Source organism: Hyperolius riggenbachi, chromosome 8, assembly GCF_040937935.1.
Source record: "Hyperolius riggenbachi isolate aHypRig1 chromosome 8, aHypRig1.pri, whole genome shotgun sequence".
NCBI lineage: Eukaryota > Metazoa > Chordata > Amphibia > Anura > Hyperoliidae > Hyperolius > Hyperolius riggenbachi.
This window is the reverse complement of record NC_090653.1, coordinates 76,453,090-76,473,726: the sequence shown is the minus strand read 5'-3', so window position 1 is coordinate 76,473,726 and position 20,637 is coordinate 76,453,090. Positions and strand designations below refer to the sequence as shown.

Genomic DNA, 20,637 nt, shown 5'->3' with positions numbered 1-20,637 from the left:
AGGTCAAGGCCTTCTACAGTATGACTTCATGACTTCAAATGTCAGAGTAGATATGCTGGCCCAGTTAATTGTTCATGTCAAGGCAAAACCATGAAATCGCCATCACAATCGGGTTTGTACACCGATTTAGCAATTACGATCCAATCCGAGATTTTATGCATAGGGAAAGAGCACCTGGGGTTACTTCAGGCCAGATAACAAAAAGGTCTATTTTCAAATGACAATGTGATGCCTGGGACAAAAGCTCAAGGCATTCTCCATCATGGAGCTAACACATACGTGTGAACACAAGCTCTTAAACTATGTACCCACGGCCAGAAGGATCAGGGATCTCCGCCCACGGATGATCGTTCCCCGTTCTATCCAGCCGAATCTGCAAGCGATTTCAGCAACGAACGATTGTGGTAAAATAACGTGAAAGTCCTGCACAATTTAATCCATCACGACAGTTGTTCAAAAACGAATGAACACCGCAAGTGGTATGCGTTACGAAACCTCGCTAAATGAATGGTGTTAAACTATGTTGTGCAAAAAAAAAAAACGCCCTGAAACATTGTGGGTATGGGCCTTAACGCCCCGTCTACACGGGGCGTTGTGTCTTATCAATCGAGCCGCTGATGCGGCTCGATTGATAAGATCCGACAGGTCCGATCTCGCTGCCGCCGATTCCCTGCTCGTTCCCCATGAGCGGACAATGACAGGGAATCGAGCGGAAGGTAAGCGGCTCGATACGTGTAGACCCAGCTTAGGGATCCATGTGCATGGCACTGTGCTACTGGAAGCATAGATCCCTGAGAAAATTCTCACCGGGCCTTAGTGTCTAAGGGGTGGATCCACGAACGTTGTGCTGCGTGATGTTCAGCGATTGCACAACAGCGATACTTCAGTAGTGCAGCCGCTACTATGTTAATAAATGGAGGGGGGATTTTCTTTCAGAATTTTATCAGAATTTTCAGTCACATTTGGAAGTATTTTTAGGCCTGAAACCCACCACAAATCGCTATTGCAATCACTAGCGTTTTTAATGAGCGTTTTCTAAGTGATTTCATAAGCGTTTTCAGTCGATTTTGGTAGCAATTGTGTAGCGATTTATGATTAGCGGTTTTAATTCTGATTGGTCCTTTCAGTTAATTACATTTTTTTTTACAGTGCGCACTTTTAAAAACGATAGCAAATCGCTCTGTCATGAGCGATTACGCCAGAGTTTATATACTTTACATAGCAGAAACGCAAACGCTAACACTCAAAAAATGCTGCATGTCCTGCGTTAGTGATTTTGGTAATCGCAATCGCTCCAGTGGAATTTGGCCCATCCATTAACATTAGCTGAGCGTTTAGGGAAATCACTAGCATTTCTAATCGCTCCCTAAATGCTCAAAAATCGCTCTAGTGGGTTGTAGCTGTTAATTTTGTTCGGCACACCTCATATGTGGTTTTCAGTTCGGCCTCAGGGAGGGATCACGCTTGCATCTGCGGGAATCTCAGACGATTCCCCAAAAGCATTTTGCAGAGCGTTTTAACGTGAGTTTTTCTTTTTATATTACCCATTGATTTCATGACTGCATGCGTTCAGCGGGAAAGTAGTGCAGGTTGCATCTTTCTTTGATGCAATGCAGAATGGCATATATCTCTGTAAAACGCACAGGCACAATAGACTACCATTATATGCAATTCTGCATGCGTTTTTTTCGTATGTGGCAAAACCCTGCGGATTTGCTCAAGTGTGACCCCTGCCTGACAGTCCCACTAAAATTGCAGTTGAGAATTGGAATCTTTGCACACAAAATCAATTTAGTCAGGTTTTTTTACACTGAAATCCTAGAGAAATAAACAAACATTGTCCAGCCAGGTCCATCATCCAGGTCCATGTTTCTTTCTGCTTCTCTGACTATTTCATGCTGATTCCCTGGCAGGTGGTGTACAGTATGCGGCGCCTGGCAGGTCTGGAATCTCAGAACTTGTATGTGGGTCCTCATATAATGACCGACGCCTCCAGTCTGAAGAGTCTGTTCAGCTGTGAAGAGATGAAGCCTGATACTGTGAAGGGAGGATACAGAGTGACCTGCTTCCTGACATACAATTGTTTGCGGGTGAGTAGCAGCAGGTCTGTTTAGCCATTTCATTCGTATTGCATTTTTTCAGATAACGAAGAGTATGACCTTTAGAGCTGGTTTCCACTAGGAGCCGTGGCCGTTTCCGCGGTTCCCATTCTGCTGCGCAGCCGCGATTGCCTAGTAATGCCATGCATGGCTGTAGGGATTTGGGTGTGCGTACTGCAGAAATCTGCAGCATGCTGTCCAAATTCACACAGCAGTGCGATCTAGATGGCAAAGTCATTAACCACCCTGGCGTTCTATTTCCCCAGGATTTCCGTGCAAAAAGTGGTTCAATTAATTTCCCATAATTTTCAACCAATTTTTTTTTTTGCAATCTTTTTTTTTTTGTATTGAATTCAATACAGGTTATTGTATTGAATTAAATTTTTAAAAAAAAGTGTTTGCTGCGAGATTTTGATGATGCTGTGTGACACTGGTTCCATCAACGCCGATCGACGGGGGACATGTGATCTCCAAGGGAGAAGCAAAATCCGCCAAGGGACATGGAAGAAGGCACCGGGGAAGCTATCAGAGGTACGCGACGAGGGATCAGCATGCCAATGGTGAGTATAAGACCCAGATGTATAGCCAGGTATAGTTAGCCAGATGTATAGCCAGGTATAGTTAGCCAGATGTATAGCCAGGTATAGTTAGCCAGATGTATAGTTAGCCAGATGTGCAGCCAGGTGTAGTTAGCCAGATGTATTAGCCAGGAATAGTTTAGCCAGATGTTTTGCCAGGTATATAGGGAGCAAGATGTTTGCCAGGTGTATAGGAGACAGATGTTTGCCAGGTGTATAGGAGACAGATGTTTGCCAGGTGTATAGGAGACAGATGTGCAGCCAGGTGTATAGGAGACAGATGTGCAGCCAGGTGTATAGGAGACAGATGTGCAGCCAGGTGTATAGGAGACAGATGTGCAGCCAGGTGTATAGGAGACAGATGTGCAGCCAGGTGTATAGGAGACAGATGTGCAGCCAGGTGTATAGGAGACAGATGTGCAGCCAGGTGTAGGGAGTCATATGTATAGGGAGCCAGGTTTGCGGGTGCCTCTGCCCCCCCACCCCCCCCCATTGCCCCCTGACTCTGGCCGGGTGTCCCTTCTGTGGGGGGGCTCCCCTTCTGTGCTGGCTGGTAGTGGCCGGTGGGGATCCCCTCTGTGGGGGGGGGGGGGATCCCCATACTGTGCGTGCAGGTGGCTGGGTGGCCCTTCTGTGTGTGTGGGGGATATCCCCTTCTATGGGGGCTAGTCATGGTCTGTCGGGGACACCCCCTTCTGTTGTGGGGGGAGGTGGGTGTCCCCATCTATGAGGGCTGTGGGTGGCCTCTCCCTCCTCTTCCCCCCATCCCTTCCGATCCCCCGTGCCCCCCCCCCCCCCCCCAATCCCGTGTCTCCCCCGTCAGAAGCCCTGATCTACTCACCTGAGGGCTTGCTCCTGCGGCGGAAGCGGCGCACTTCCTCCTCCATCGCGAAGTCTCGTGTTCTCTGTAATTACTGTACGCGGCTTGGTGACGTCACCAAGCCGCGTACTGTAATTACAGAGACCGGGACTTCGGCGATGGAGATGGAGGGTGTGCATCTCGGCCAGCGCAGGAGAAAGCCCTCAGGTGAGTAAAGCAGGGCTTTTGACTGACAGGGGGGAGACACGGGATGGGGGGGGACACAGGATCGGGGGTGAGGAGGGCACGGGGGACAGAGAGGGAGGAGGGAAAGGCCACCCACAGCTCTCATAGAAGGGGACACCCACCTCCCCCCCCCCCCCGCACAGAAGGGGGTGTCCCCGACCGGCCAAGACTCGCCCCATAGGGGGGATACCCGCCCCCCCCCCCCACACACACTACAGGGTCACCCGCACGCAAATTACGGGGATCCCCCCCCCCCCCTCCCCACAGAGAGGATCCCCGCCGGTACCGGCCACTACCAGCCAGCACAGAAGGGGACACCCTCCCCCCGCACAGAGGGGATCCCCGCACCAGCCACCCGCAGCACAGCAGGGGACCCCCCCCCACAGAGGGGATCCCCGCACCAGCCACCCGCAGCACAGAAGGGGAATCCCGCATGCTGCTGAGCACATTCTCTGCTCCGATGGCTGCACAGGGATTCCCCAGGGTGGCTGGATGCTAGTTCTGCACGCTGTGGGTAGCACAGATCGCTACCCACAGCGTGCTGACAGGCATCCAGCCATCCTGGGGAATCCCTCTGATGAGGGAAAAGTGCAGCCGGCGGGGCAGAGAAACAATAAATCTCCCTGGCAGTATTGACGAGCTCAGCTCGTCAATACCGCTTTCAGCAAGTTTTTCCTGGACGAGCTGAGCTCGTCAATACCACCAGGGTGGTTAAACAGATAGGCAGCCTTTCCCCACCCCTCTCACCTGCGTGGAAACGCTGTAGATTTGTGCCGAATTTGGCACTAGTGGAAACGGGCCCGTAGTCTAGGTTCACAGTGGTTAGTTTCATAACTCACGCTTTATAATGAATGTGAACTGCAATGGACATAGACTTTAATACAAGAATAATGTGATCCGTTTTATTTTTATTGAACCATGGTTTAGCTCCTTAAAGTGGATCCAAGATAAACTTTTACTCATTACATAATTGTGTTCCTTTCATATAGTTTTTACGGCATTCCTCAAGCGAAATACTTGTTTTTTTGTTTTAATACTCTAACTCCCTATTAACTAAGCAAGCCTCACCCACAGCTTCTCCAGAGTGCCTTGGCACTCTCAGCCTTAGTAGCAAGGGCTTATGGGAGCTCAGTATGGGCAGAAGGAGGAGGAGGAGGTTACTAGCTAGAGATTTCAGAGGCAGATGGGAGGAGGAGAGGGGAGTGAAGTTTTCACAGGCTTGAGAGGTGGAGATGCAGAGCAGCTTGCCTGTGTATAATGTGACAAACAGAACATAGCCGCTTTCATTGTATCACAGGAATGAATAATCATAAACTGTTGCAGCTGTTTGCAGCTAGATTTGCTGTGTAAACTATCTAAACTTTAGGAGAAAATATATAGACACGTTACTTGTTACAGTAAGTTTTTCATCTCGGATCTAACTTATTTCAGTCATTTTAGCTATTTCAGTAATCAGAGCTGTGGGAACTTCTCAGACCAGACAGGCACCACCCACCTCGAGGCAGCAGACACATGTGACACTTTGCACACTCCCCCAAGGCAAGACAGGGGAAGCTTTTCAGGCAGGTTGAGTTGTAGATACAGAGGAATGTCCTGCGCGACAGAAAGGCAATTTACACGATTAATGATACAATTCCGTTTTCAATATTTTTTATTGGAATTTTCAAAATTTTATAAACAATACGTCAAAGACATATTAATACAAATGATAAAGCAAGAATTACTTTTTACATTACAACAAATTATTGAATAACAGTATCGTTAATTTGTAAAAATGTACAGTTACATTCAGGAGTATACATATAATAACTTATCAGGCAGTACAGTAAATTATCAGACTTCTCTATATAAGTCAAATTTCTGATCTTCCCTTTTAAAGTAATTGCTAAGGTTTAGTCTGTGTGTTACTGCATATAATATATTAACTAACATCATATATAAATTACTAAACTTATAGACTTAAATAAATCAACCTACATAATTTCGCATAAACTAATAGTTATTTACAAATTTTACGCCTATATACGCCTAAAAAATACGCATGAGTGCAGCATAATAAGAATGTACGCGTGAAAAGTCTATAAACGCGTAAAAAACTGCTATATAACTGCGCGTAAACGCGCATAATGATACAATGCCAAGACCAGTCAATCATTTCTGATAAATGCGGTAATTGATTGTAAGCAATCGGTCATGCTCGTTAATTGCAGAATTCTCGCTAGCTGACTTGATTAATGCAATTGATCATTTTCTTGGATCGATTCCATCTATCTGATTGTTTGGATGGAATTGGACTGTTAATGGGCATGACTGATCATTTCTGATGATTACCACGGCGATCGGAAACAATCAATTGGCCACAGAATTGTATTGTTAATGGGCACCTTAACATGAAAAAGTTATAAGAGTGCAGGGTCTCATTCAAATGTTCTGCTAGCGAGTGGAAAAACATTTGGCAACCTTTGACGGCGGTTAGATGTGTTTTTGATGCTTTTTGACCCCTGTAGCAGGACATAGAAGCGCCATGCTTAGATGATCCTGAAAGCCATACATATCTTCCAGGACCAAACGAGATGTCAAGATCAAGAGTAGCGTTTGCGCAAATGATGGTAAATGCCGGTACCAAGCAATGTCCATTCATTTGAATAGACAGCACTTGAGTGATAAGCGACCTTCATTTTACCCATCTGAACCGAACCTAAGGAAGAAATCAAACATTAGTAACAGCTTTTGTGAGACTCTTTCTACACCAGTTTATTAGATTACCCTATATGTAATTATAATGAACATTCTGGAGTCCACCTTTAAATCCTAATTTACGCATGTAAATTGTTTGTAGACCTTCTGTCATGATTCAATTAATCGTGTGCATGCTTGTTCTATTCAGAATGAAGCTGATTTCTACAGTGACTGTTTGCGCACTTTCTGGACCTGTCCTCGCTGTGGGCTGTATATGCCATTTACACCACTGGAGCGGATGGCTCATCAGAACAGCTGTGCGGAGGAAGACAAATCTGAGGGTAAGAACATATTTATGGAATGTGATCAGCTTAGGGCACAGCTTTTTGGCAAACTCTGCACAGAGGCTTCATAAAGGTTACAACACTTTCTTATGCTTTGTCAGACACTGCATTGGCATGACAACGTATTAACAGTTGCTGTTTTCAGGACAATTAGTCCATGTCCTCTGAGACTTTACCTGCGTCTGGAGGACAGATGTATATGTTCTAATGTGCATAGGGTACATATTGGTATACACCAGTGCTAATTACTTCTGGGAATGTAAAGGGTATGAAACCGGGTAGTCCTCCCTAATGTCTAAACACTTGTCTAAAAATGGTCACTTGTAATGATTACTGATAGAATGTAACCGTAACATTGCACAAAAAGTCATTTAGGTAGCCATACATCTAGCAATTTTGCTTCAGTAGACTAAGCAATTTACTTTATTGGGCGATCAACTTCGGTGTGGTTGATTGAAAGTCAATTGACTTGTGGCCCACACACTACAAGTGATATCCTATGCGATTTACCTTCACTAATCAATCTGACCAATGTTGTGCCTCCCTGTTCTGAATGCAGAAATGAAGTCGATTCCGTGTCGATCAACTTACATGTGAACAATAGCGGATTTCTGTGTAATCCACCAATCTTCCATGTTGCTCTATCAATGAAGTTGGTCAATTCAACATGATATCGGCCACTTTTCATTGTTTCATTGATTGGGCATACTGGAACACACTTGATTTTCTCTCCATTTGAGAAAATGGATCAAATCGAATGGTCAATCATGTAGCCAAATCGCTAGAACTATGGCCACCTTTTCAGGTGATTTTTATCTTCAGTGCGTAGGTAGCTTCCCTTGTACTATACCTTTTTATTATAATAAGCACAACTGTCTTACATATACCTGAATAATGATTAAGGCCTTGATATTTTTCTCTAACAGAACCTGAAGAATCGGGAGCAAAACCCTCTTCATTGAGCTCCCTACACAAGAACTATCACTGTGATTTGTGTGACAAGGACTTTGTTCTCACCCCAACTGAGATTCTCAAGCACAAGAGGCAGCATCTGAACTCCTAGAAAAAAACATGTCCTGGGAAGTGTCACACCTGACCATTCCTACAGAACTTTGGTGTGAGATTGTCTCTTGAAGATCATGTAGTTTGACATCTGAATGAGCAGGTCAGCTACACCACCAGCCACTGTTGCTTCTTGAATATTTACCCAAGAAGCTGGGTGATCTGTAAGACTCCGGACAGCGGTTACCAGGAAGCTCTGTTCAGTGTTTGTTCTTCGGGTGGCTCCTAGCTCAGAGCCTCGGGCATCCAGTCTGATGGACGATGAAGGAGAAAAACACTGTGTCCACATATTTTGAACACAAGAACATGTTTAAGTTCTGCTCAGACCAACCCAAATGGATTGTCTAACAGGCTTCAATCATGCTGCTATTAGGATCCATTGAACTATGTGCAGTAGTGCTTCAATGTAGTAGACTGCTGGGGAACACATGTAGACACCAATATCTAGTCCAGCTGCTTTTCCCTACACTGGGATACCTGTCAAACAGCTGTCTACCGTGAGGTGAATGAAAGAGCTTCAGTGGACTACATAAGCAGGACTGGGTAATACTTACCACATGCTGCAGGAAGGCATGTGAGTGAGCAGGAAGGAATGTGCCTAGGTAAAGTAATGTGGAGTTTTCTACCATGAATTAAGATAAATTTCTTTGTGTCATCCTGGTGGAGTAATAAGATTTCCTTTCTAGTTATAGCAGGTCACTTCACTCTGAAGATCTGCACAAAGTCCAGCATGGCTGGGGAAAAAAATACTCCTTCAGCTGAAGTATAATCCCAATAGAAAACGCGAACACTATCATTTTTCTACTATTTATTTCAAGAGTATTCTAGCATATTCTGTCATGTAAGAATGTAAGACTACATTTCAATTAAAGTCTACTTTTTCTCAATGTTTTGTCCTTGGGGCAGTGAAATTTCTTTAGGGTCTTGAATTAGCCCAAGTTATCTGTTCTGTCCTTTCACATCAGATCTTCAGGACACACCAGACAATTGATGAGTTATGTTATATAAGATAGAATGTCACATTTTTATCAACCTACAAAGTAAAGATTTTCACATCTTATCAATAAAATGCCTTTTTAGCCATCAGAAAGAAAAAAAAATGCTCAAAATAATTTTGAAATTCCTTTTTCTCCTACTTTTTTGGTACTTTTTCAATTGCAACGTGCTGAAAAGTTATTTAAAAGTGTAACTGGCTGGCATAAAATCAAAAATCAATGATTTATTTTTATCTGGTAAACAAGTAATAAGGATGCTAACCAGGCAATCCAAAAGTTAGAAATCACTATTACTTTTCTTGTTGATAAATGATCATTCCCCAGTTTACCTGACTCTTATTTGGTACATTGTCGCACAAAGAAAGTTTCAGGGCATGCTGGGTTGTCTTGCTTTGCTTCTTCACTTTCCTCTCAGACCTAACTACTGCAGCCTGATTGGCTGAAGACTCTTTCCCCTGTTTTCCCTTCCCACATCTCTGTTCCTCTCTGATTAGACAATATTTCTCATGCTGAGACAATGCACTTTCTATTGCAGAGCTGGGTGGGAGTGCCAGAAGACTGGGAGGAGGGTGGGCAGTGCATACACAAATGAGGCAGAGGAGAGTAAGGGAGGAAATTACATCAGGATTGGCTTCAAGATAGACACAATTAAAATGGAGAATCCTAAGAAGGATTTTCTCTTTTTTTTTTTTTTAATATAGAAAAATCACTAAAATCAAAATGTTGACAGTGCAATACATATGTAAGTAGAGCAAGTATTTATCTACTTATATACAGTGGCGGCGCTACACTGGGGCTTACCCAGGCTTAAGCCCCAGCTGAAATGATGTCAGCCCCTCCAAAAGCCCCCGCTCTGCAGAATTGCCCGATCATCACACAGCGTGGAACACTGGGGATGTATAGGCAACGCAGCGTGTTCTGCTGCTGCTGCCAGCCAATAGTACTGAAGCAGGCTGGTAAGTTTAATGCCCATTGGATGTTGGGAAGTAGGCGGAGCTATGGGAGACGAGAAGCTCCAACAGGGATAGGAGAGATTTGCAGGCTGTCTGTGCGTGATCTCTGCCTCCCTCTCCCCACGTGTGTAGATTTCCTCATCGCGGTAGATTTGAGCTTTCTATGCTGGCTGTCAGGGACTCCCTCTATTCCTCACACAGCTGGACCAGACGCTTCCCTGAGCCTGGACTCTACACACAGGACAAGGGTGAGCTTATCTCCGGCATTTCTGGCTGCTCTCTGACTCCCTGTAATAGGGGGGGGGGGGAGGGGTTACTTAACCCTTTCAGCAGTTCAGCTGCCTCTGTTGCTTGCAAAGTCTCTGGCATTCCTCTTCCACAAGGGTTTTTATGCATGTCAGTTAGTCCTGCACTATTCTTATAAAATCTATGGTTTCTCCTGTTCTGCGTGTATACGCACACATACACACAGTGTAGATGTTATAAGAATAGTGCATAACTCACTGTTTGACATGCATGTGGAAAAGGAATGCCAGAGCCTTTGCAATCAACACATCTGAGTTGCTGAAAGGGTTAAGTACACCTGTTTCTTAAGGTGCCCACACATCAGCAGCTCTATGGGCAGATTGACCTAGAGTCAGATCTCTCTCTGATTAGAGGGTGATCTGTCGGCTGCCCATACATCGCAGGCTGATTCCCAATCGGTTTCAGCATGAAATCTCTCGGGAATCAGGCTTTTGACGCCGCCTTGCGCCCCCCAAGCTGTCCCCCTTAATGTCAAATGTTCCCTACCCCCTGTTGCTCTATACTTACCTGTCCATTGCTGGCACTGTCCTCATACATTCCCCATGTGGTTGCCAGTGTATGTGTGGGAGCGTGTGTGAAGTCACACATGCACTCACGTTACGCAGGCAACCAGTTGGGACGCTATGAGGGATGAAGCACAGATTGGCGTAGGGGGGCCCCATCCAAAGTTTCACAGGGGGGGGCCAATGATGTCAAGTTACGGTGAGGGAAGGGGGGGGGGGAGATGTCCCCCTTCTCCACCGCTGTGCCCATCGCTCCCTCTTCTCTCTCTGCTGCCACCCCACCTGGGGACATTTGTACACCTTGCTATACTGGGCCCTGGGGACACAGTAAGGCCCAGTGCACACCGAGCGGTTTTGGATGTGAACCGCCGGCCGCATCCGCCTGTAAAACTGCTTGGCTAATGTATTTCAATGGGATGGTGCACACCGGCGGTTTGTGGTTTGTAGCAAACCGCAAACATGCCTCCTGTTGCACGTTTGCGGTTTGCAGAAGCGTTTCTGCCTCAATGTAAAGAATAGGGAAAACGCAAACCGCTCTGAAAATCGCTACATCAGAGCGGTTTGCCAGGTGTTTTTGTTACAGAAGCTGTTCAGTAACAGCTTTTACTGTAACAGTATAAGTAATCTGCTACCCAAAAACACTCTCAAAACCGCTAGGCATGTGTAGAAAACGTCTCTAAACGTGCCTAGAATCGCTCTGAAATCCGCTCCAAAAACTGCTACCGTTTTGTGGATCTGCTAGCGGTTTTGGTGTGCACTGGGCCTAAGTCCTGGTTGACACTGGCTGTCTGTCATTGCATGCATTTACTGGTGAAAGGCTGTCTGTCATTACGTGCATTTAAGGCCCATTCACACTAGAGCGTTTTGCCAGCGATTTCGGCAAAAACGCTGAAGCACTAGCATTTTTTAGAGCGCTAGTGCAATAATACCCTATGGGCCTGTTCTCACTTGGGAGATTTGCGTTAAAGCAAATCGCCAAACACAAACGTGTAGCCTGCACCATTTTCAGGCAATTTTCCGGTGATCGCATTTCAGTGCTAAAGAAGCGCTAAACGCGATCGCTAAAAAAATCGCCAAGTGTGAATGGCATTTTTTTTTCACGTTCAATGCAAAAAACCGCCATAGCAAAACGCTAGCAAAAGCACTAGTGTTTTGCGTTCAGAAAGTGTGAATGGGCCATAACTGGTGAAAAGCTGTCTCTTATGTGCATTTACTAGTGAAAGGCTGTCTCTCATTACATGCAAATACTGGGGAGAATTTGTCTGTCACTATGTGCATTTACTGGTGAAACGCAGTCTGCCATTACGTGCATTTACTAGGGAAACGCTGTCTGTCATTACGTGCATTCACTAGGGAAACGCTGTCTGTCATTACGTGCATTCACTAGGGAAACGCTGTCTGTCATTACGTGCATTCACTAGGGAAACGCTGTCTGTCATTACGTGCATTCACTAGGGAAACGCTGTCTGTGATTACGTGCATTTACCGGGAAAACGCTGTCTGTCATTATGTGCATTTACTTCATTTTTTTTTATGTAACTACATTAGGTGGTATAACTACTTTACAGTTAGCCCCGCCCACATGATGTCATGACCACGCCCATTGTTCGCCGCTGCGCGCGCCGCTAATTTCCCCCATGAGCCCCGCCTGACAGCCATTGTGCCGCTTTTCAGCCCCCCCAAAAATCTGAAGCTGGAGCCGCCACTGCTTATATATGTGTTTTTTCTGAGATAGTATGGCTGACTGCTCCTCTTTAAACAGATACAAAAATGAAAGATTAGTAGAAAAGGTGAATTGATTGAGGGCCCTAGTCCCCAACTGTCCAGTTTTCTGTGGGATGTTCCCTTTTTCCACCTAAAATACTAGCATTTTCAGAATTTGAAGAAAGCACGATCGCAGCTCCCAAGACAGAAAATATATTTTGCAGCTCTGTCCAATAAGATTAAAAGGGAGCTGCAATGACTACATACAGGTGGCTGAAGGTAGAGTGGGACTGTACTTCAAATCTATAGAAATTACCCCCCCCCCCCCTCATTAGTACTGAGGTGGTATCAGGGGCAGTCCGCCCATGATGCCAGGTGAATGGCATGTGGCAGGGACACTAGAGCGGCATCCCGCCCCACTCCCTACTCGTGGCCACCACTCGTTTTACCTTCTCTGTGTGGCCACCTCCTCTGACGGTCTCCGGTCCTCTCTCTAGGTACTACAAGACTTCAGATCAGTGGCTACCCGCTGCACCGCGTGATGAAGGAAGAGGAGAGCGGCTCTTGTAGCAGCCGATATACAGGAAGTACTTACTTTCTGTATATGCGCTGTTACCAGGGGAACTACTCTCCTGTTCCTTCATCACGCAGCGCAGTGTCCGCCAAGAAGGTAAAACGAGCAACGGCTGCTGGGAGGGAGGGAGGGGGAGCAGGCTGGCTAACCTATACTGGGGGCACCTACCTGGCTACCCTATACTGGGACAACTATACTGGCTACCTATACTGGAGTCAACTATACTGACTATACTGAGAGCACCTACCTGGCTAACCTATACTGGGGCAACTATATTGGCTGCCTATACTGGGAGCACCTACCTGGCTAACTTATACTGGGGCAACTAAACAGGCTACCTATACCGGGAGCAACTATACTGGCTACATATAATGGAGGCAACTATACTGGGGGCAACAATATTGGCTACCTATACTCGTGGCACCTACCTGGATAACCTATACTAGGGGAAACTATAGTAGCTACCTATACAAGAGACACATACCTGGCTAACCTATACTGGGGCAACTATCTGGTTATCTATACTGGGGGCAACTACTATGGCTACCTATCCTGGGGGCACCTACCTGGCTAATCTTTACTGGGGGCAACTATACTTGCTACCTATACTGGGGGCAACTGTACTGGGGGCAGCTATACTGGCTACCTATACTAGGGGAAACTATACTGACTACCTATAGTGGGGGGCACCTACCTTACTAACGTATGCTGGGGCCACCTACCTGGCTACCTATACTGGGGGCAACTATACTGGCTACCTACTGGGGGCACCTACCTGGCTAACTTATACTGGCGGCAACTATACTGGCTACCCTTACTGGAGGCAACGATACCTGGCTGACCTATACTGTGGGCAACTATACCTGGCTGACCTATACAGGGGGCACCTATACCTAGCTACCTACCTACTTATACAGAGGGTGGTTTTTTTCTGGTTGCTCCGCAGCTATATGGTGTGGTGGAAATAGTCGGGCGCTGTGCAATCATTCCAAATGGGGGGAGGGGGTTCGGGAAGGAGGGTGGCGCAACCTCACAAGTTTGCCTCAGGTAGTAAAAAGTCTAGAATTGGCCCTGGGTGGTATCCTCTCCAGTAAACCCCTCCCTCTGTTACAATATCTGATATGGTTAAAAATAAGGTGTCTTCATGTTCTTTGGAGTCTTTATTGTGTGATTACACCAACAGGAAGGGAATCGAACACCCCTTCCCTTTCCTCCCAATCTCAGGAGATTTTTATTGAACAGATAGAGGATGGAAGCTCTGTTTGTTTGTTTTTTAAACAAAGCAGGAAGGTTATCAAGTTATCAGCCTAAAGTGATTGTGACATTAATGACAAATAGAAGACTTTTTCTCCTACATATGTAGCTCCCCATGAACTTGAAGTTGCCACACAAGCAATGAGAAAAAACAATTGCAAATGGATGCTGCCATCACTAACTGCACGTGTGACAATGGTGTTTTTTGTTTGTTTTGTTTGTTTTTATTTACAATGATAATATACTTTCGGCTAAAGGCAGGAAGAATAAGTATATGGGCAAAAAGGATTTGGTAGACAAGTTTTTATTGTATTTCTTTGCCAGACTAAAAGTGAAGTGTGGTCCGGTTAGTCGAAGAGCAGAAATGCAGACATCAAAGCAACAAACGTTGATTCCGGTGATACAGAAATCAACAGATGCAGATACAGGCATCACCGGAATCAACGTTTGTTGGTTTGATGTCTGCATTTTTGCCGGACTAATTTTGCTTTAAGAGGCGTTTGTAGACAACTATCACTGTAATGTGCAATGAGAAGGAGTTTATTCCAAGGTGCACATGTAACAGTGATGTTTTTTTTTTTTTACAAAGATAACATTACTTTGGGCTAAAGGCAGGGAGGATAACTATATGGGCAACAAGGATTCGGGAGACAGGTTTTTATTGTATTTCTATGACAGACTATTTGTGCTTTAAGTGACATGTCTATACAACTATCGCTGTAAATAGCAATCAGAAGGAGTTTGAACACAACAAAAAACAGAATCTGGGAACCGTTACACCTGAACATTTCTCTGGCGAGATATGTGACATATGTTACCTCTCCCAAATATTATCATATAGCCTGACCTCTGATTCAGCAGTTTTACCTGATCAACAGCCTTGAACAACTCCGCAAACAAAACGTAAATATATAAATACCCAAGGAGGAAGGAGTAGGTTACAGGACTCAGGTCAGCTGTCAAGATGAAGTTGCTCTGCTCTGCACTTCTGCTTCCATTCTTCTTCGGGGGTCTATTGGCCCAGTGCCCCTCAGCAGCCAACCTGGTGAATGAACAAGGGGACAAACTATGTGCACGCATGTTTGAACACAGCAATATTTACTTCGACCAGTCCTGCGGAGGTGCCAACCTTGATGCATTCAGCAATGATGACTTCCCCTACATGCCTTCCGGATGGGGTAACAAGATTTCATCCCTGGTTGTGGCCAATCGCTGTACCTTGAAAGTCTGGAGCAAGTCAGGCAAGGCTGGCAACAATCGCTCTTTCAATGCTGGCGTCAGCTACCAGCTCAAGGACTTTGCCAATGGACTGTTTGGAGACTGGAACGATTCCATCAATTCCTACTACTGCACCTGCACATAAGAAGACTTGCTACTGCTGTAACTGTATACGTGAAGAGACTGATGATGTACTGAGCTATATCAAAATGTATGTCTCAATAAAACTCCATCTTTTCGTTCACAATGTTTACAGTGTTTTTCTCTTGATATCTTTCAAGTTGGTCAGTTGACGTTTAATGGGTGGAAAAGAGTCCTGTTTAACGAGCTCTTAACCAGTGCATTGCGTTTAATCCTATGCTTCAGATCTGTAGGATGCTGTGAGTCAATGTTAGGAAGGATCTCACCAGTTTATACAGTAGGAATATTGGCAATTCGAACTGTTCATTGGGTGTTTTCTATCAAAAAGTGGTCTGGTGTGTGTATGTGAAACATGCTAGAGGTGAGGTCTTAAGAGGCCTGCTAATGACACAATCTTAATTATACAATGCTTACCACTTTTATGTGAGGTACTATCCATTCAAGTATCCATTCAAAGTATATCCGCTCAGTTTTACCTTCTGCTGTATAGAATTGGTAAAATTGTACAATCAAGATTGTATCATTAGAGGGCACCATTACCGTAATTTTTGAAAAGCACTATCAATGCCTGTCCATACCCTAAAAGTCTGAAAGCTTCTATATGGAAAAAAATCTATGGGCAAGAACATACAAGTAGTGATTCTATAGAATATATATTACACCATGGCCCTTATTCAAATTCATTTTTTTGTCCTATGTTTTCGGCTAGGTGATATTTTCACACATTATCAATAAAATGCCTTTTACGTCAACAACAAGCAAGAAAATGCTATAATAATTTTGACAACTTAATGTCTACAGTATAAAGACACTGCTTTGTATTTGATCCGAGGAAGTGGACTGTGTTCCGTGAAACGCGTTATCATTGATAGTCTCTGATGAATAATAAACCTTTTGTTGGCTTTGGCTTTGCCCTTCCATTTTTATTATTTATATTTTGTGCTATTTTTAGTCACATAATATAGATATACCGTTCATCCACCACCACCTATTTTTTGGGGCGCCTTCTCCCTCCGAGTTGTTATGTCACAGCCACTCAGCTGCTTTGGGGGGGTAAATCTAGTGTTCAATTTCGGAGCTATTGCTTTTTTCTAGAGTTTTAGACTCTAAAAACAAGAAAAAAAAAACATACCAGAGAAAGGTCTGCAGCTCCTGCATATAACTCACTCCGGCATGGGGTTACTGCTCTGAGCCTAACTCAGGATTACCGCTAAGGAGGTTAAGAAGGCAAAATTACATTTACACTTCTTTAAAGGGATACTGTAGGGGGTCGGGGGAAAATGAGTTGAAGTTACCCGGGGCTTCTAATGGTCCCCCGCAGGCATCCTGTGCCCGCGCAGCCACTCCCCAATGCTCCGGCCCCGCCTCTGGTTCACCTCTGGAATTTCAGATTTTAACCACTTTACCCCCGCGCGTACGTATTTCTCCGCCCCTTTTTCCATCCTTTAAAAACCAGGGACGGAGAAACACGTACTTTCCGCGTTCCCGACGCTGCCCGCGCTCCCGCTCGTAAACACGCCGCCCGCCGCTAGTAAACACGCCGCCGCCCGCTCGCCCAGAGATCAATGAACGGGAAAATCCATTCCCGTTCGTTGATCTAAGCCCCGCAATGATCAGCTGCTCTCCTATGGGCAGCGCGATCATTGTGAGAAAAAACTCACGTGTCCAGCCTCCTTATTCTTCCTACAAGCTTCCGGAAGGAAGCTTGGAGGTCGCATTAAAACAAAAAGTTACTGTGGCCATCTTTTGGCCAAATAATAAACTACACCCTACACATTTTTCACATACAAATAAATGACTTTTACACATAAAATTAACTCATTACCTCCCACACTCCCCATTTTTTTTTTTTTGTAATTAAAAAAAAATTAAAAAATTTACAATTAAAAAAAATACATAAATAGTTACCTTAGGGACTGAACTTTTTAAACATTTATGTCAAGAGGGTATAACACTGTTACTTTATAAACTATGGGCTTGTAATTAGGGATGGACGCAAAACTGAAAAAAATGCACCTTTATTTCCAAATAAAATATTGGCGCCAAACATTGTGATAGGGACATAATTTAAATGGTTTTATAACCGGGACAAAAGGGCAAATACGTTTCATGGGTTTTAATTACAGTAGCATGCATTATTTAAAAACTATAATGGCCGAAAACTGAAAAATAATTATTTTTTCCCCCACATTTTTCCTATTTTCCCATTAAAACACATTTAGAAAAAAATAATTCTTGGCATAATGTCCCACCTAAAGAAAGCCTAATTGGTGGCGAAAAAAACAAGATATAGTTAATTTCATTGCGATAAGTAATAATAAAGTTATAGACGAATGAATGGAAGGAGCGCTGAAAGGTGAAAATTGCTCTGGTGGTCAGGGGGTAAAACCCCTCAGTGGTGAAGTGGTTAAAGTCTGAAAACCACTGAGCCTGCGTTGCCGTGTTCTCGCTTCCCCTGATGTCACCAGGAGCGCACGGCGCAGGTACAGACCATACTGGGCCTGCGCAGTACGTTCCTGGTGCCATCAGCAATAGTGAGGACACGGCAACGCAGACGCAGTGGTTTTCAGGCTTTAAAGTCTGAAATTCCAGAAGTAAACCAGAGGCGGGGCCGGAGCATTGGGGAGTGGCTGTGCAGGCACAGGATGCCTGCGGGGGACCATTAGAAGCCTCGGGTAACTTCAACTCATTTTCCCCCAACCCCCCTACAGTATCCCTTTAACCTCCTCGGCGTTCTATTGAGATCGCCAGGGAGGCTGCGGGAGGGTTTTTTTTTAATTAAAAAAAAACTATTTCATGCAGCCAACTGAAAGTTGGCTGCATGAAAGCCCACTAGAGGGCGCTCCGGAGGCGTTCTTCCGATCGCCTCCGGCGCCCATAATAAACAAGGAAGGCCGCAATGAGCGGCCTTCCTTGTTTTGCTTAGATCGTCGCCATGGCGACGAGCGGAGTGACGTCATGGACGTCAGCCGACGTCCTGACGTCAGCCGCCTCCGATCCAGCCCTTAGCGCTGGCCGGAACTTTTTGTTCCGGCTGCGCAGGGCTCAGGCGGCTAGGGGGGCCCTCTTTCGCCGCTGCTCGCGGCGAATCGCCGCAGAGCGGCGGCGATCAGGCAGCACACGCGGCTGGCAAAGTGCCGGCTGCGTGTGCTGCACTTTATTTGATAAAAATCGGCCCAGCAGGGCCTGAGCGGCAGCCTCCGGCGGTGATGGACGAGCTGAGCTCGTCCATACCGCTCAGGAGGTTAAAAGTGATACCCTCAATATAAAAACCTACATACATCCTAGAAGCCAGTCAGTCAGTGATCTTGGGCATTGTATCAGGTACCTTTTCTTTTGCATTCATTTTTATTTTGCTGTCAAAACATTATAATTCTTTAAAGGGAACCTAAACTGAGAAGGATATTGATTTTTCCTTTTAAAATTATACCAGTTGCCTGACTCTCCTGCTGATCCTGTGTCTCCTAATACTTTTAGCCACAGCCCCTCAACAAGCATGCAGATCAGGTGCTCTGACTGGAGTCAGACTGGATTAGCTGCATGCTTGTTTCAGGTGTGAATTCTAGATACTACTGCAGCAAATACATCAGCAGGACTGCCAAGCAACTGGTATTGTTTAAAAGGAAACATCCATATCCCTCTCAGTTTAGGTTCCCTTTAATGCAGGGTTTACAGTTGCCAAAATTGCATGCCGTTTTCTGCATGCAAATTCACATGAGTACTTTAAACCATCATAAATCAGTAAGATCATTCACATTTAAAAAGACTCTGTAACTAGAGATGGCCCAAACGGTTCGGCCGCGAACTTATTCGAGCAAACTTCGGTGGTTCGCGTTCACGGTGAACCTCGAACTATATGCCAGTTCGACCCGCCGCCTATACTACATCATCAGGGTCAACTTTGACCCTCTACATCACAGTCAGTAGACACAGGGTAGCCAATCAGGCTACACTCCCTCCTGGCAGCGTCAGCCTTTTCACTCACTCGTGTGGCTGCAGTAATTAGAGAAGGTAAAGAACCTGCTGACATAGGGAAAGCTTAGTTAGGCTCTTGTGTTAGGTTGCTCCTTCTTGCTGATAATTATTGCTAAAAAGCACTCCTCATCCTCAACAGCTCTTTTGAGAGCTAATGTTCTTCTTGTGATCTATTTTTGTGTGTGTGTGTGTGTGTGTGTGTGTGTCCCACAGACACTTGTGTTGCATATACAGCCCTGTCAGTCAGTTGCAGCTGCTGGACCTTGGCCCCTTGGTAATTCCTACTGTGCCACTGCCAGGCCCAGCACATTCAGTGACTACCTGTGTGTGTGACAGCTGCACATTTGTAATACTAATCACTGCATACCCACCTGTTCAGTGCACCTACCTACCTACATGAGCGCACGCAGTGTTATATACCAGTCAGTCGCTGCACCTGTTCACGGTACCTGTGTGTGTGTGACAGCTGCACATTTGTAATACCAATCACTGCATACCCACCTGTTCAGTGCACCTACCTACGTGAGCGCACGCAGTAGTTATATACCAGTCAGTCGCTGCAGCTGTTCACGGTACTTGTGTGTGTGACAGCTTCACTGCATACCCACCTGAAAATAAGAAACAAACGAGAAATTGGCGACTCTCCAAAACTTGGACTGGCCAGCTGCTGCAGTTAGACCTTATCCCAGGAAGTCTCAACAGATCCAAACACCTCAAGACTGCTGCGCTGAAGTTCCAAAATGATGCTGGGGTGTCCCCTCTTTCCTCTCCTGCAGTATATCACTCGTAACATGAAAAAGCAGAGAAACGGGGACTCCCTCAGTTTCAAAAGATCTTGATCCAACTTTAATGTAAAAGTGCAATACACGTTTAAAAATGCAATAAAACACTCACTTCCGTTTCCCAAAGTGCAAGGTGCTGATATTGCCCGCTTTCAACCCTGGGTTGAAAGCGGGCAATATCAGCACCTTGCACTTTGGGAAATGGATCGGAGTACCACTTTGGTGGGAAGCGGTTACAGCCAGTGGGTCCTATTGGAGTTAGGACCCACAGAAGTGAGTGTTTTATTGCATTTTTAAACGTGTATTGCACTTTTACATTAAAGTTGGATCAAGATCTTTTGAAACTGAGGGAGTCCCCGTTTTCTCTGCTTTTTCATGTTACGAGTGATATACTGCAGGAGAGGAAAGAGGGGACACCCCAGCAT

General features: G+C 45.3%; 1 protein-coding gene and 1 long non-coding RNA gene across 3 annotated transcripts in view; one reads left to right on the top strand and one right to left on the bottom strand.

The window, feature by feature from the left end:
• DHX34 (DExH-box helicase 34) overlaps positions 1 to 8,696 on the top strand; it is a 39,128-nt gene extending 30,432 nt beyond the window's left edge. For both annotated transcript variants that reach the window (XM_068250714.1, XM_068250713.1), the window contains 3 exons: positions 1,914 to 2,090; positions 6,610 to 6,742; positions 7,672 to 8,696. In XM_068250714.1, the coding sequence (XP_068106815.1) occupies positions 1,914 to 2,090; positions 6,610 to 6,742; positions 7,672 to 7,808 (447 nt within the window). In that variant the 3' untranslated portion in view covers positions 7,809 to 8,696. The remainder of the gene's footprint in view (positions 1 to 1,913; positions 2,091 to 6,609; positions 6,743 to 7,671) is intronic.
• On the bottom strand, positions 1,737 to 20,035 carry LOC137528933 (uncharacterized). Its single transcript, XR_011023501.1, has 4 exons — positions 19,949 to 20,035; positions 15,016 to 15,449; positions 5,218 to 5,315; positions 1,737 to 2,014 (listed from the first exon to the last, which is right to left on the bottom strand). It is a non-coding gene; the product is annotated as an uncharacterized lncRNA (long non-coding RNA).
• Between the last annotated feature and the right edge of the window lie 602 nt (positions 20,036 to 20,637).